This window comes from Lipophrys pholis, assembly GCF_963383615.2.
Source record: "Lipophrys pholis genome assembly, chromosome: 8".
NCBI classification, from domain to species: domain Eukaryota; kingdom Metazoa; phylum Chordata; class Actinopteri; order Blenniiformes; family Blenniidae; genus Lipophrys; species Lipophrys pholis.
Window position 1 is genome coordinate 26,209,522 of NC_137630.1, and position 17,245 is coordinate 26,226,766.

The 17,245-nt window shown below is 40.9% G+C and overlaps 1 protein-coding gene across 1 annotated transcript; it reads left to right on the top strand.

Annotated features, from left to right (window-relative positions):
- Positions 1-1,512: 1,512 nt before the first annotated feature.
- Positions 1,513-7,982, top strand: copz1 (COPI coat complex subunit zeta 1). The gene is made up of 9 exons (XM_080469345.1): positions 1,513-1,602; positions 2,774-2,842; positions 3,964-4,045; positions 4,138-4,229; positions 5,454-5,509; positions 5,610-5,687; positions 6,642-6,693; positions 6,809-6,847; positions 7,412-7,982. Exons 1-9 carry the CDS (start codon positions 1,585-1,587, stop codon positions 7,457-7,459), a joined length of 534 nt encoding a protein of 177 aa, XP_080325471.1. The 5' UTR covers positions 1,513-1,584; the 3' UTR covers positions 7,460-7,982.
- The last annotated feature ends 9,263 nt before the right edge of the window (positions 7,983-17,245 follow it).

The following is a 17,245-nucleotide window of genomic DNA, read 5'->3' on the forward strand; positions in this document are numbered from 1 at the left end:
GCACATACATTTAAAAGAAAAGAAAGAAATCTCCCCTATCTACTGTAATTGAAATGTTTCTACTTTTTTCCAACCCTTGTACATGTCAGATGTGAAATATGCTCAACCTAAAATATTTGATTTGTGGAAGTGTCTTAAACATTATAATTGCATATTTTCTGAGCTGGTCAGTTCACCCTTTCATAGTTCTCTTTAGATGTAGATATACACACATCCTTGCTGGTTCCAAGGTAAGAGCAGCAGACTTGAGATTTTAAGCCATCTCTGACGGGTCACCATTGTGGCTTCCTGAGCAAGAATGCTTTATTGTCATGACAGGCATTATTTGATTTTTGCACCATCTGACAGTCATTATGCAGAAAGCCTCTCGTATGTTCGCTTATCATCATCATTCAACTTTTCATTCATAACAATCACCTCCTCTGCCAGTCATTGACAAGCCTGTGCTGACATTAAGATAAACATAAAAGTATGTTTGACCTCGCGGGTGAGACGGCATGACAATCACATTTGAAGATCTAACAACTTTTGAATTATAGTAAAGTGAGTGTAGCACTTAATTCCCTCTCTTGTCCAGTCAGTCAAAGCAACTTTAAAATTATAGTAGCAGAGTTGTGTAAACTCGGGGAGCAATTGCGACACTACATGGCTCGCCGCAGTGCTGTTGTGAACACACATCAAAACAGTTCATGTCTTCACCATACACGAAAGAGCAGCACACTATTTGCTCTCCAGCGTTATTCAAAACGCAAGTATAAAAATATCCTCGACTGAAGCCAAACAGTGATGTAATTTATGGAGTGAGATAGAGGGAAATCCCCATCAGCCTGGCTTTCCAAATGCTTCCCAGAAGTGGGAACTAAGATAATTGGGGTTGGTTAAATGTAGGAGGATCCTGACAAAAAGATGCTGATGAGTACAAGTACGGCCTGTAACAGGAGAGATTTCTGGTAATCAAACATTTTACGACAAAAAAAAAAAAACAAAGAAAAAAAAAACAACAAAGCATGGCAGAAGTCAAAAGTGTCATTAGGTTAAACTATATTAAGAATCTGTACTGTGATATTATGAGGGTAGCTCTGTGTGTACATGTTTAAAATGGCCATATAAACGTAATAACATAGGTTTATTTTAGGTTTGTTATACTATTGAATACAAATGTTGATTACAGCTTCTCTGTTAAAATAACAGACAGTGCAGTGAGAGTCATTAAAATGTTGAATTTTTTTACACAGAAGGATCAAATATGTGTAAAGTGCTCATTGTGAGTGCATTTTATAGAAAGTTATGATCACATAACTTTATATCCTAAATGAATGTGTATGTGGGTGCGAATCTGCAACCTTTTGTATGTTGTCTGTGTTTCGTATGTGTTTTGACATATCTGGAACGAAGTAATAATGAAAAATGAATAGATCATAAATCATAAATTCACGCGCACACCGCGTCTCCACGCGCTCCGTACAGGAGCGATCTTTGCACCCATACGTGTGACGTAACAGGGTGGCAACCAATAGGAAGCAGCCTCATTCACTGTACGTAGTACGTACCCACTGTTAGCTGTGTAGCCGCCTTGCTAACAAGATGGATTCTCCGATACTGGTAAGATACACATTTATTTCAATACAACACCATTTCCGGAAGCGTTTCTAAGTGGTGGCTCATTCTTTAAGCTTGAAGAAGCTTTACGCGATGAATATATGTGTCGCAAACTAACCCTAACGAGCTGTGGCGCCAACAGTTAGCTTCTATGAAGTTAGCTTCGTCCGTGGTGGTGATGTGGAAGTCTCATGTCCTCTTTATAGTTGTTATTTTTCATTTGTTCATTGAGTTCGATCTGTGTGAGATTCCGAGGTGTGTGGCGATCAAGGATTGGCCAGCAACTTTAGTTACACATAAGTAGTGTAATCCAAACTAAATGAATGCCATAGCTTCCTATTATCAATAGCTTTCATTTTGCTGTTAGTTCCTCGTGAGAATCCATGTACATATTCATATATAGAGATTCTTTTTTTTGTCTAGATTGTATTTTAAAGTAGTCCCTTTAAAATATTATATTTGTGCAATCACTTAAGTTCCAAGTTATTGATTTAGAATATTTTGACTTCAATATTGAAACACGCTGCTGGAAAGGTCACACGGCTCGGACATTGGAAGACGTTAAGAGCAGTCATAAACTCCGATCTTTATGAACAGCATATGTTATTCTCGTGGTTGTTGCTGTTATATAAACTGGGGAAGACTCAGTCACTACTAAGGTTTACTACCTTAGTAAACCTCACGTGCGCATGGAAACCCTGACTCTCAGAAACTCCCACAATAGTTCTAAGAGTTTTTTTTATTATTCAGCACGTTGTGTTGGTTTGTTTGTTTAATATGAAATATAATCTCTAGGGTTATACTCATAATGTTGAGGCAGCACTGCGAGTGAATCAGTGATAATACCAAGAGTAATAAATTAAAATGATATAGGATCACTACCAACAAATAGCTTGTAACCATAAAATTCACCAAATATTTGGTCATCATTTTGATCTTAATAAGCGTGAAAGGGTTGAACCCTGTCTCTCTTATATATTTCAACACAGTGCATCCCAGTACAAGACCACCGTCCTTTACAACATCAATAATTCAATAATAAGTCCTCACTTTACTCATAGAGTCATTAACACACATTATTTGGGTTTTGGCTTGGTGTGTGTCTTGAACAAATATTGAAGTGAAAGTCATGCATTACATGTTTTAATGAAATGTTTATCTTCTTCCCTGCCAGGAACCATCCCTGTACACTGTCAAAGCAGTTCTGATCCTGGATAACGATGGAGATCGGCTGTATGCCAAGGTATGGACTCTAAGACACGATTACTCTCAGACTGTTAAACGTGAAATTTAAATATTTCATAGTTTAGCATTTTTGGGAAGCCCAAACTCCAAAGCCATGATTATCAAATTAAATGATTTTTGGTTTTTGATAATATAGGCCAAGGCAATTTTATTTGTGTATTTATTAACACTTGAACAGGAAAAAAAACCCTTGATGAGGTACAAGGAGAGAAGAAAACAAAATAATTAATAAAATCCCAATAATATAAAAAATAAACTAAGTCTCTAAGATTGAGAACCCCTGGCCTAAACCAATCCGAGCTGTGTAGACAGTAGAACTGGACTGATGCGCTCGACTTTCATGGTCCTTTTTTAGCCTGAAGCTGTCTGACACATGTTTCAGAAAGGCCTGTAAAGAGAGTGACAGTAGCCCAGACTACTCAAGATAAAGGCCTGAATTAGTTCCTCTAAATCCTTTCGACATAAGCCTTTTAATTCTTGCTTAATTTTTGCAGGTAGTAGGATGTCTGAAAAAGTCTTAATACAGCCGCCCAGACTCGGCTCACCAAAGTTCCTTAATTTTCTAAAATTCATTTATTTTTGCTGCTTTATAACTTGACAGATTAAAGGTGATCACTAACTTTAATTTTTCCTCTTGAGCTCCAAAACTCTTTATCTTTGTTTAGCTGAAAGGCATTCAGTTATAGCCGAAAGTTCTGATCTGTGGAGTTCAAGCTTTTGTACATCAAAAGACTAAAAGTGATTCGTAGTGTCTCTTTTTGTTTAAACTTCCAAAAACAGTGTCCTTCTGTGTATATTTTCTAATAATCTATAGCTGCCATTAATCATTGATAAGTGCACAGTTTATTGACTGAAATAGTCCCCACTGAGGAAATGATTCACCTGTGTGTGTGTGTTTGATAGATTTGCCTCAGTTTATCGACCTCAGATTAACTGCTGTGAATCTGTTGGAGGAGTTTCTAAAAACAAAAAGATTCATATTTTAGTTCCACTTAGTGTTTGGGAAAAAAAAACCCCACCACTCTTATTTCTTGAGGAAAATTCAAGCGACATACAAAGTGATGTTATTCTTATCATCGACTTTTTACAATAACGTCCTTCGTCCGTGTTGGTGGACAGTATTATGACGACACTTACCCGACGGTGAAGGAGCAGAAGGCATTCGAGAAGAACATCTTCAACAAAACCCACAGGACGGACAGTGAGTGACGCTCTCTCTGTTAAAACTGCAGCGAGTTTGGATCGGCGCACGTTTGACGACCCGCCGTGTGTTTTTCGTTTTTCGCCCCTCAGGTGAGATCGCGCTACTCGAGGGCCTCACCGTCGTCTACAAGAGCAACATCGACCTCTTCTTTTATGTGATTGGAAGTTCACATGAAAATGAGGTACGCTCATTTCAAGATGCAGTGAAGATCGGCGAGCCGCTGTGAATTATCAGATTAAGGATGAGTTTGCAGAATTCTGTGTTGGAAAGGATGAATAATGTGTCGTGTTTCTGTTTTAAAATGTTAATCCGGTCATTGGCAAAATACAGGGGGGGGGGCTTTTTGTCTCCGTGTTTTCAAGTTTCTTTTTGTACTGTACATTGTGAGATTTTACTCAAAAGTGGTTTGATAACAAAAATAATAAAACCCCAAATATTATATTACACACACACACACACACACACACACACACACACACATGGAACTATGGCCAAAAGCCTTTCGGAAAGAAGAAAATGCTTTATTATCCTACTAGATCTTTAAAAAATTAAAAAATTAAAAAATCCAAACATATTTATTACAAATAAAGTTTGCAGTCAAAATAAATGTTCAGCTGTCGCAGTTAATTTCTTCCTCTTTTCTTCTCACTCGCTTGTACCTTTTTAACGTTCTCAATATTCAGCGATGTGTGTTCACATGATGAAAAAGAAAAATAAAAATAAAAAAGTACATTTTGATTCAAATTCGGGGAAAAAAATTGGGGTTTTAGTCATTTAAGCAAGGTTATTGTGAAAGCTTGTGTTAACCCTTTTACAGCTGTCACACCTGTGCGACACGTAACCATAACTCCTCTGTGTGGGGAAAAAAAAAAGCAGAAAAGTCGAGCTTTCAGCAAGTTGCTCGTCGTCACGATGGCTCCCAGGAGTTCTGCAGTGTGGTCAACGCCATCTCAAAACCGTCAAAAACATACAGTGACATTGAAAAACATGCCACACTTTGAAAGTTGAAACATCTAACAAAAGGGGGACAAAATAATTCACTGATTGTACATTCTTGTCGATTCTTCAGCCATAAAGGGAAAATTGATGGAGTCAGTCTAGTTTGTAAAAGGGACAAGCGTCCTCGTTTTTGTGACACTCTATGCAACTGTCGGAATTCAAAAGGACTTTAGTTGCGATATAAATGAACGTGCAACAGTTGAATAGGGGATTTCTAATGAGGGAATGAATATAGAGCATTAAAGGGACACTTATTTTGAGAAGAAACACGTCGGATTGCAGAGGTCTGATGCAGAGGAAAGCAAACGCCTCTTAAATTAGTGATGATTTTTCTCCTTCAACCTGAAGGATGGTAAAACACGGTGTGCTCATGAGACTTTAATAGATTCTAATGTGTTTCCAACAGCTGATGCTTATGGCTGTTCTCAACTGCCTTTTTGATTCTCTGAGCCAGATGTTGAGGTACGTTTTAAATGCAGTTTGTCTTTTATGCTTTTTTTACACACAGATTCAGCAAATCTTGTCTATAAAAAGCATCGTGGCATTGTTTTCCTTTCTGCAGGAAAAATGTGGAGAGGAGGGCCTTGCTGGAGAATATGGAGGGGCTCTTCTTGGCCGTGGATGAAATAGTAGATGGAGGGTAAGAGAGACTTTGAATGCAGACTCACTTCCCCGTCGAATTACAGTTTGATTGTGACATTTTTTTTTTTAGATTACTGATTGTCGGCCTGTTTATTATGGAAGTATATTTGTACAACAATCCTGTGCACGCAGCAGAATGAAACTGTGATCAAGGAAAAACGTCACCTGAGCAAACACAAATCAATTATGTGCTACAAAAATAGATTTGTATCTATCCATGTAGACACATAATCGTGAAGTTTTTCAGTCTTTTATTTTATATCATTCAATAGGGGAAAAAAAATGCTGCCCAAAAAGGCATTGTAATCCAGTTTAAACCGCAAAAATGCATTTGATTGTGCGGCCAAAGTAATGTCTTAATTGGATAGAATCAGCCAATCAGAATGACCCTGTGCAGGCCAGCGATTGGCTGGTTTTCTGGCACATTTGTAGCGACCTGCCAAGTCGAATGCGCAAGAAGGCAGAGCTGAGCAGAGTACTGAGTGTATGCTGCAAAAAAGGGGGAACCCTTTTAAGATAGAAAAACTACATTTGAGAAAAAGGTTACGTAAAACAACTGAAATTATTTGTCCATATTTACTTGATGGAAAATCTTAAAGTAAGATTGTGAAATTTAGATTGAAGATCATACTGTAAAATCAAGGACTAAACAAAAAAATCTGTAAAAAAAAAACTTTTAAGACAAGCCAAATTATCTATCGTGTTTAAAAATAAGATTTTAAATCTGGGCAATGTTGAGCGAGACAGACGTGGCGAGCGTCTGGAGCAGAAGAGCAAATAAGAAAAACCCCATGATTGTGTGTGTGTGTGTGGACAGTCGCAAACACAGATGTGTTTTGGAGCGCGGAATAGATTCTTTGTTTGCCCAGATTAAGATTGTTTTTTTTGTTGTGTGCTCAAAGTTTCACATTATAATATAATTCCATTATTTCTGTTCTTTCTCTGCTTTCAGGGTGATCTTAGAGAGCGACCCACAGCAGGTTGTGCATCGAGTGGCTCTCAGAGTAAGTAACGTCCTCTCCTCTCCTCTCCTCTCCTCTCCTCTCCTCTCCTCTCCTCTCCTCAGTAAACTTTGATGTTGCGGTCGAAGCTGTAAATACGATCTAATGTCACTTGCAGGGGGATGACGTACCTTTGACAGAGCAGACAGTCACCCAGGTAAATAATAAAATCTCTACCTTGATCTTGTCCCTTCAGTTTATTGATTGTTACCTACTTTCTCTTTCTCCTCGCTCACGGGTTGTCAGTTTTTTTTTTTTCTTTCCATTGTCGGACAAGATTAGTAATTATTTAGCGTGGCGGCTGCATGTAGCCACCAGTAGTTCCAGCCTGTCGGTTCTTCGAGCGGCTCCCCGCGTCTCTACGCTCCTCTTGATTAATGTTGTCATTTAAGAGGCCTGAGACTGGCGACCGCCGTCCCTGCTCCGGCTGTGATTAATCGCCACGCGCCGTCGCCATGCTTTACGGTTATGATTCAGCTTTCATTCAGTGAATTAATATGATTAATAAGGTGGTGCGTGTTTATATACAATTTTCACGTATTCATCAGTTTCACTTTAAGCATTTATTTTTTATTTTTTTTGGCGGCTATTGCTGAACCTCCTCCGTGATGCTGCGAGGGTTTACCTTCACTTCCAATGCGTCAGATCCTCTTACCTCATAACTCAACCCGTTTTATTGGGAGGAATCTGATTGGTTAAAAACTCTTTCTCTCGCCCGCAGGTCCTCCAGTCTGCTAAAGAACAGATCAAGTGGTCGCTCCTCCGATAGACTCATTCCCTCACAAGACGACCGGCGAGCCGCTGTTGAGCTCAGACTTCATGGCACTGACCTCTGCTCTCTACTCCTGCAGTCAGAAACTGTGAGGAGCGTTGGTGGCTGATCCAGTCACACTCCCAGGACTACTGCGTCGACATTTCCTTCTTCTTTTTGCTTTGTGGTGCAACATAAAGTGTACATTCCAGTTGTGGCTGACCTCTTTTTTTTTTTTTTCATTCAATGGATTTTCTTTGTTGAAGTTGTGTAATACACTGTTCTACACCATCATAGCCTGTGACATTGCTCCATATGTTCCTTATATACCACATAATTTTGTCTCAGATTACTGTAGAAACGATCCGTCTTTCTGTCCTGTAATCTACGTGGATATTGTGATTATAAACTGTATGACTTGTACTGTAGTCGTTCCACCGATCACAGGGGTATGTTTTTGAATCGATCTTGTCTGGGGGGGGGGGTCTCCCATCAGATTCTTTTAATAAATCTTGACACTGACAAAGTGAACAGTAGTGATAGATTCTTCACGGCAACTGGAGTTTTAAACCAAAAGGGAATATTTCTGGCGTGTGAGGCACAGGAAGGACATGTAAACTACACGCATGTAGTTCAAACTAGAGACCATCTCTGAAGACACGAGCGCCAACCACGGCAGCATTCAACACCTTGTTAGTAAAACACAGAGCTGCACATTTTTGAAATGTTGCTCGTTTTCTGATATGAGATCACTTCTTTGTTCCTTCAACCCCCCCCCCCCCCCCACTGAGACTTGTCTGCCAGTGTGAGGGCGCCATCTCCTGGAGTTCCCTGCAAAGTGCAACTGTCGAGGTCCATAAATAGTGTGGTAGAAGACAGTACAAAGAGGAGACTCATTCAAGCAGCGATGATGTGGAGCTTACACACCACTGTGTACTGTGACACGGAGATAAGTTTTATGGAGTCGCACTTGATTCATTTCTTGTCTTGTCGGAGGGAGTGCAACGTGAATTGTGTGCTCCCGTGTGTGCGCCCTCCCCGCCTTCACACACTAAGCACATGCACTCATTTGAATGCAAATGACGGACACCCTCCAGAGAGGAATGGGTCTGAGAATAGGCACTACATCATGTTGGTACCTGATGCACAGAACGGGAGAAGAAATGATGTATCTGAGTTCCTCCAAGCGAGGAACACCCCCCCCCACATGTGTTTCCCTTCTGATCACTGAGGGGTAGATTTTGGTGTGTGTTGGTCTTGCAAGAAACAGATCCAACCATACTTGACTGGGACCTTTTCTTTTGAATTGTCAAATGCCATTAAGATACTCTTTGGAGCTGACTTTGTGATCTCTATAGGTAATTTGGCTCAGACATCAAACGGATAGACTGACGCTGGAGACGATGTCTGTGGCCTGGAGGAATTTGTTGAAAGGATCACACACATTAGTGGTAATGTTGGTATGCAGCAACTAAATTAGAGGGTTTCACACTTTATCTGCCCCATGGGAAATTTTATACCCCCCTTCTCCTCGCTAATAATCAGCCAAATCTGGCGACAAATGGCCCTGAAAGTGTAAATTGTGGCCGTGGCATTTTGAGATCCTTGCATTTTAATCAGGTCTGCATGCATTCTGTATGCTTTGTGGATCTAATTGAGAGAAAAAAAAGCTAAAGGTCTGGATAGGGTTTTTGTCGTCACAGAGCAAGGCGTGCACGTGGTGGTGCTTCCATACAAGCATGTGGGTGAATGCTTTCACGTGTGCAGTGCAGTCAATGAAATTGTTGCCGACTCTGACCTGAAGACCTTCTTGTCTTGGCTTTGCTCCAGTCTGTTTCAGCCCTTGAATCTGTGTCTCTTCACGGCCTCGGAGGTGGCGTGAATGGAGGCTTATGTTATTGCTTGTTGTTGGGCATTTCACCAGACAAAGAGCATTAAAGAAAGAGTAAGGTAGTCGTTATGAATGGACTCCATTATTGCACCAGTATATTGTTGTGTGCCAGTTTGCTGGTACATAATGAGAACAGCTTATGTCTCAGTGTGTGGTTTCAGTGAGTGTGGTGGGCGAGGAGGAAGGGCGGGGGGGGGTGAAGGTTAAAGAGGACGAGGTTAGCAGAAGTAGACAGCAGTAAATGTAATTAGATGAGATCCCAGCGAGGGCACTGCGAGGAAAGGAGAGGGTTAAAACAGATCCCACCCAAGGTGCCTGTCCAGACCCCCACTTTTCATCTAGATGGCCCTCCGGCACTATCGGCAGCTCAGTGACTTGCTTTCATCCGCTAATTACACTTGCACCATCATAAAAAGCAGCGAGGTAATTTATATTAATTATACAGGAATGAGTATAACAGTTTGAAACGCCGTGGCTTGACATGCTGTACATAACATGCAGTAAAATTGTCAGAGACGTGTGGGCTGGAGCCTTGTAATTGATCGATGCATATAGTGAGAGTTGCTCTCTTTCTTCCCTGTGTGTGTGTGTGTGTGTGTGTGCATGTGTGTGTGTGTGTGAGAGAGAGAGAGAGAAAGAGAGTGGACTGTGTGAATTAGGTTTAATAAATTATCATCATCTGTGAGCTTACAGAGTGTTTATGTCATAGTCAATGGGCCCGTGCAGCCATCCAGTGGCTTGTCCAGCTAAACAGCAACAACAGAGGGGAAAACAATGACAGCATGTTGGATCCAGTACAGTAAACGTATTAAAGTAAGTGCCCATATATTGTGTGAGCAGGGCAAAGGGCAAGACCCCCATGATGTTTAATGACCCACTGTATTAACATTAACAGGGCTATTTTACATCAACTACCCTCCCATTTTCACCAGAATATCATGTTAAATGATTAAAATGAAGGTTTAATTGGATGATATTGGATATTATAAAAGTATTTGTAAAAACGGAATACCATTTCTTTTAAGGAGAATCAGGATCCTTTGAGGTTTATGTGGGAGACCCACCATCAAATATAAGGAATTATTGAAGACACAGCATTCTTAGATAAGTCATTAAAGGCAGCTCAAAGTGACTGCAGTTGTGTGTTGATGTGAGAAGAAGAGGAGGCATGGTCCCGGGCCTGCTCCCTTTTGCCTGAGCAGCATTGTGGCAGCCTGACGTGGTTTATGGCCCCGGTTGCCCTCTCTGGGTCTGTTTATGGATTCCCATAGAATAGAGAATCATGGCCACTCCAAGGAAAGCCAGCCAAAAACAACACCTCCACCATTGCACTCTTGCCCGCCTCTGCCATAACTCACCCCACTATTTATGTTTCATGGAAGGAAGAAAAAAAAAGAAGTTTTCATAGTAATGACATAAGATGACTGTAAATTCTGATGCTAATGTTTAATTTTTTTGTTGATGCGGAATAAAAACGTCACCGCAAACGTGTCTTGCTTTATTGGACATCGTTACAGGTTGGTGAAAAAAATTGTGGGATTTGTAAAAGGGAAGGCTTTTTTTTTTTTTTTCTTCTTCTATGGGATGGAACAGCATTGCCTTTGCAGGACCTGTTATTTTATGACGCTTAGAAGATTTATCACATGAAAATGTTCAACTTTGATAGGATAATGAAAGTGCATCACCAAGGGCGTTGTTAATCGGGGAAATATTCTACCTGATGTGTTTTCCCTCTGCTGTTTTCCTCACTGTTTTCCGGGGCAATGAATTAGTCGTTACTGAAACCAATGCTTCAGAAGACTGATAGTGGACGCTCTCTGGATGTGAAATACTAGAGCCTGACAAGGACTTAGATGCAGGAGTATCCTCCAGCGTTGTTGTTTATGTTTTCTGCGCTGCAAGTGCAATTCCATCCTCCTGTAGCGGCGCACAGCTGGGTCACATCTGGTTGGGATGGTGTAGTTCAGAGGTCACTGCGGTTATCAAACAGTCCGCCTCAGGTTTTTGGTGCCGCAGTGATGCAAAAGAGCACTAAAGAAGGCCCATCAGTCATTTTCAGTGTGGACGGTCGACATCAGACTCAGTCGTGCTGGCTGTAAACCTTTATGAGACTTTCTGGTGTTATTGGGCTTCCTCAGCATCCATCAAGGCTGCAAAAACACTCCTTTTCCTCCTTTTCATGTTTAGTCTTGTTATGCAGCTGAAAAGAAAAAACACTGCATGCCCTCCTGTTTTACAACAGAGTGGGGGCTTTTTATTGTGTTTTTTTTTTTTTTTTTTTGCAGAGTTTGAGGAAAAAAGGCCTTTTCTGTGGCATACATACCTCCGAAGCCTCAGTTTGTTCCCTCCTCCCTCTGTCATACACTTTCTCCACTCCACTCCCTCCCTTCCCGTGGATTCCCCAACCACACCACGGCACCGTTAACAGAGCGGCCCCCCGACAGATTTACTGCGCTCGTCTTGCCATTGGCCGCCAGCGTGACAGCGGAGATTTAAGGCCGCGCGCTGATTGGCTGCCGCCTGACAGGTGGATTTACGGGCGCGCGGTGATTTGATGCCTCCCGCCTTTGAAGTGAGTTACAGCTCTGTCGCTTATAGGACACAGAAACGGTGTCAGGTTGCAATCGTAAAAAATCTTATCCCTAAAGGGAGGTGGCACTAGAGTATAATAGTCCTTACATCATGAGAGCAGAAGAGGAGGGACAGAGAAATGTGGCATGGTGAAAAAAAAGAAAAGGAAAAAAAAGTGAGGAGAATCCAAAAATGTTTCCAGGAAAATACCACAAAGAAGGAATGCCAGTCTGCAAGGAGAGAGAGAGAGAGAGATACTGGGACATTTTGTGCATTTACAGGTTTTTCATAAATTTTTTTCTCTTTTTTCTAATAGAATAGAATAGAATAGAATAGAAATACTACATTAATCTCAGGAGGAAATTCCTTCAAACAAAAATAAAACAAAGAGCAAGCAAAATCCTTTCACAAGGATATTGTGCAAATGTGCAACCAATTCTGACAGAACCAACACTTCCAGCCTTCAGCAATCACACTTTAAACAGAGGCTAATATGCTGCAATTAGTAAAAGAACATAATTGGTGTTTTGCAAGGCAATGAGAGTTAATTTCTTTTGAATAGATGTAAAGCGTAAAGTCATTAGATTAAAGATTTTAAACTATGCTAATTTACTTATAGGTTGTCTGTATTGGGGGACTTCAGAAGCTAAAATGACAGAAATGTGATGAATGGTCTTGTGAGAAAGCTTTCCTCCTGGGGCAATCTGTACCTGTGGGACACCTGGGGTCTCTCTGTACACGTGCCTGCTCATGAACTCCAGATCTTCAGTTGACTCGGAGGTCAGAAGAGCTTGAATGACAGAGTCAATCATCTTACTGCTTACAGTGCAAAAAATAAGTATTTGTGCATGTGGTTGTAAAATAAAGCTTTTCAGCGAGCAAGTCATTTCCATTTACTGATTCATTCCACAAAGTACAAGGAGCACCATCGAATATTTAATGTTTACTGACCTCTTTCTTTCTTTCTTTCTTTCTTCCAAAGCTGTATAACTGACTGGTAGCAGCGTCACACTGCCAAAGTCACTTTGTCTGGCTTCTACATCCGCAGGCCCAGTGTTCGTGCAACCCCATCATCTATCTGCAGCATATCTCTTCATCAGCCTGACAGTCTATCTTGACAAGATCAAGAAGAGGGAGAATGTGGCCCTGTAACAGCCTTGACCCATGGAAATCTCTAAGGGTAAATAGCATGGCCGCCCCTGCCCTGTCCATCAACCTCGAGTGAATTCATGCACCGCTTCCCCTGGATATCAAATCCCTCTCTTTACTCTCTCACTTCACACTTGGGGCTGTCTGCTCAAGTGGAAAATTGTTTGAAAATAAAGAGAACAAGGAAAGCCCTAGACTTGTCTTGTCAAGCTAAATTGCATAATTTCATAAAAGACCTTCTCCTGAACTTGATAACTCGGGGTTACGCGGCGTGCCCTCTGACAGCGTGCCATGTCAGAGAAAGAAAACAGGTTTTACATCTTAAAGAGACATGATCCCCCTGAACTCACAGGAATGACGAATGGCTCGGCGGCGTGTTAGAAGGCGCTGGGATAAATATACCTGTATAGAGTTAACCATTACAGTGAGGCCCTTCCTGCCGAGTCTAGATGTGAACTTTTGTCCTTGTTGTACAGTTGTGACCGACAAAATTACACAGTTATTCTGTTCTGAGGTCATGAAACAAGCTCTCCTGAAAGTGGATATACTGGTAGTCGTACTACAGAGGAATGTGTTTTTTTTTTTATTTTTATTCAGAGCAAAATCTACCTTCAGGGGTAAAACGTGTTTCTTTTGGGGTTTACCTTCAACATTTTCTAAGTCTGTTACTTCTACAAAATTCATTTAGCTTCTATTCCCATTGACAGTTGAGCCATAATCAAATATTGAGGCTGCACAGGTGTGTAGAGGTTTGCAGCTTTCCTAAAACTTTTCTTTGGACAGTGTCTTTAACCAAACCACACATCATCGTTTCAAATGACCCCTTGTTTATCTATTCCCAAATACTTTGAGTCTCTGTAATTTTCTTCCACTGAAAAGATAAAACCTTTGTACCCTTAAAACATCCAAATCCATTTTAGGTATATGTGCAAGTCTGTTTGCATTTTAATTTTACATTGTAGAACATAATCATTGGCTACAAGTCGAGGTTTAGATTAAATTAAGCAATAAAGTGAAATAATTGTAAGAGTAAAAGCATTAGTTTACCAAACCCTTTCCAACACACAGTTAATTGTTTAAAAAAAAAAAAAAAATTCTCTCTGTTTAGAGCAGTTTATTGTGTGTCTGGCTGACGGAAGAGGTCTGCCTCGGTAACAGTCAGCATTTTATCTTATACCAACCAGAGGTTGTCGTAAGATGAGTACTTTAAACTAATGTCAGCGAGTGGACATGTCTGTAATGATGATGAATCTCCATCCATCCATCCATCCATCCATCCATGCCAAGATTTGAACTCAAACCCCCCTGTGGTGAGGGGGCCATGCAAACCACTTTAACCCTTTATAGGGCACTTGTTTAAATCCTGATTGAAGAAAGGATAAATTAGGTTTTTTCACATTACTGAAAAAAAAGCTATTTTGGGCCAAGTATATTTTTTAAAACATCAGGTTGAAGGTCTAAGAACTACCAAAAAAACACAGTAAAGTTGATGGACTTTTGCATTTAATTATATATTTTTAACCAACTTATGCATTTTGGATTATTTTAAAGCAAGAGACACTTAAGTCAAAGCAAATGTCAAGAGTTCAAGACTAATGACCATATATGGTCGCTTGAACAATAAAGGGTTAACAATCTGTTCATACTGTATCTGCTCCGTGTTGTCTGCAGCTGTATGAAAAGTATTCATGTAATCCAGATTCCCTGCCTGATTTAGCTTCAGCTTCACTTCAATCAGTTCAGTAAAACCACCAGATAAGATCATTCGTATCAGAATCAGCTCAGCAAATGAAAAGTGACATTTGTAGGAAACTCCATCCATCAATCTGTTGTGTCTTTATTTCATAGCAATAAACAACTATATACTATATGTTTTTTAAAAAAGTGTTTTTTGTTGTTGTTGTGTTTGTTCGTGGCATCATTGAGAAAACCGACAACACTATAAAAAGCTTCAATCAAAGGGTCTGCTTTTATACCTTATTTTGATATGTGGTAATATGAAGCTTAAGGTTTTTAAACTGCAGCCTATTCAGTAGTTTTAGTTGCTCTCTAATACAGTTAAATTCAGTTCCATAAATGTGTGTTTTATATTAAAATGCAAATTATTTTCACCCTGGATTTCAAAAATGAAAATGAACAACAACTTGATGGGAGAAGACGTCCTTCTGACCTACTGGTTGTTCTTGCTGTGGCCCTTATGAAGCTCGATGGCGTCCCCTCGGGGCGGCGCCCCGCCCCACGCTTTGAAAACCGCTGGATTCCAGGAAAGCTGGCTTTGGCCGTCTGAGGTTTTGCTGGATTGCCCTGTGAGTGACCCATTGTTTTTTTTCTTTTCTTTTTTGTTTTAAGAAAACCATCACAGTCCAAACAAGCCCAGACAAACTGTGGATTAATGACAAAAAGCCAAAGCACATTCGTCTGTCTGCCGAGAATTAATTCATCTCTGTTGGAAGAAGGAGAAAAGGGAAGGTGGAAGAAGAAATCCATCTGTGCAACAACATGACTGAACTTGAGCTTTGTGCTTGGAAACTGCTTCACAGGAGTGTAGCAAGAAAACACTCAACGATATCTGTGATTTCAGGAAGACAACTGGAGATTTTGGACAAAAAGACAGAAAAAGATGTCACATCCATCTTCTACACCCCTTCATCCAGGTCAGGGTCAGAGAGCCGATTTCAGCTCAGTATGGGCGGAGGCAGGTACGACCTGAACAGGGAAAACACGGCGAGCTACACCTCACATTTGTTTTAGTTTGAATTGCCAGAGGAAACCAGTTCAAGCACAACTGTTCCCATTGAGTCCACCCTGTCGAATTTAAAATCTTTAACCTATTTGCACCAAACGCCTTATCCGGATACTCACATTCCCTCTCACTTTTAAATATTTTCATTAAGTTACAAAAACCACAAAACTTGCACGTTGTTAACTTCACTGGAGGCTCATTTGCACGTCTGAATATTCATGATCTGAATATACTCACAAAGCAGGTATAGGCCCAGTTCAAACATTCCCCCTGTGACCCGTTTGATAGGTGATGGCTTTCGCTCCTCTTCTCCTCTGTTTTGTCTATTTGAGTATTTGGGGGAATGATGCACACGGGGTAATTAATCTTGTTGAGTTACACTAATTAGAAAAGTAGTGGCAGAGATCTGAATATGGGGCACTTTGAGGTGTGACGGGACACAACGTTCCCCTCAGACGCAGCCCGGGAGGCAGGCGGCTGGCAGTCGTCCCCCTCGGTTCCACGCATATGTTTACGAGAGTCTAACTCTGTGTATACCTTCCAGATCGTCTTGTTAATCTCAAGATTATTGGAAGAAGGTCACCATTTGCTTTGATGTTCTTCATTCTGTAAATTACGCCACTAAAATTCTCATTTTGGTGCACAGTGGCTCTTGGTTATAACATATACCAGCGCTCAGCTACTTAAATAATTGATTTCTGAATAATAGCCCCAAGTATTAAAGAATATTAAAATATTTGGTATTCATTAATAAGTAATGCATTCACAATGTCCCAGCTCATTGTTCGATGAGAACTTTGGAATTTATGACAAATTCCTTCATTTGATATCAGATAATCACTGAGCAAATGCGCCGAGTTTGAATTGATGCTTCCACAATGTTGGTTCAACGCTCAAACGCACGAAAACGAGCGAGGGTGCACCAACCGAGTGGAGTTGACGGATAATTCATCTGACCTACGTTTGTGCTCCTGTGTGAGGCGACGTGCTCACTGAGCTGTCGAAGGGAAAAATGGGAGTAACCCGGACAGAGGGATTGAAATTTTAATGATGAGCAGCACCACCGCGCTGACGGCCACGGAATACCTCAGACAGCTTAAATATCACTGCTAATTAACACAGAGAGGTGGGGCTGTCACCGGCGTGATGGATGCTCGGCGGGGGCACATCGTCGCTTCCCACCAACCAGCGATTCCTTTATTAATCAAAGCCCGAGATGAAAAGGCTCTCCCACACCTCAGGGAGAGCGAGATAGCAGGAGCTATTGTTGGGAAGGGTTTCAATCATTTGCGGTTGGGCCCGTGATGTGTTTGATCAGGGGGCAGCCAAACATTTGTAAGGAGACGGAAGGTTTGCGCTTGTTTTTGTAAACCTCTGAACCGCCCACATGTTGACAGAACCACAACATTTGCAGTCAGCTGAGATTTACCGCTGGAAATTTCTGTTTGGA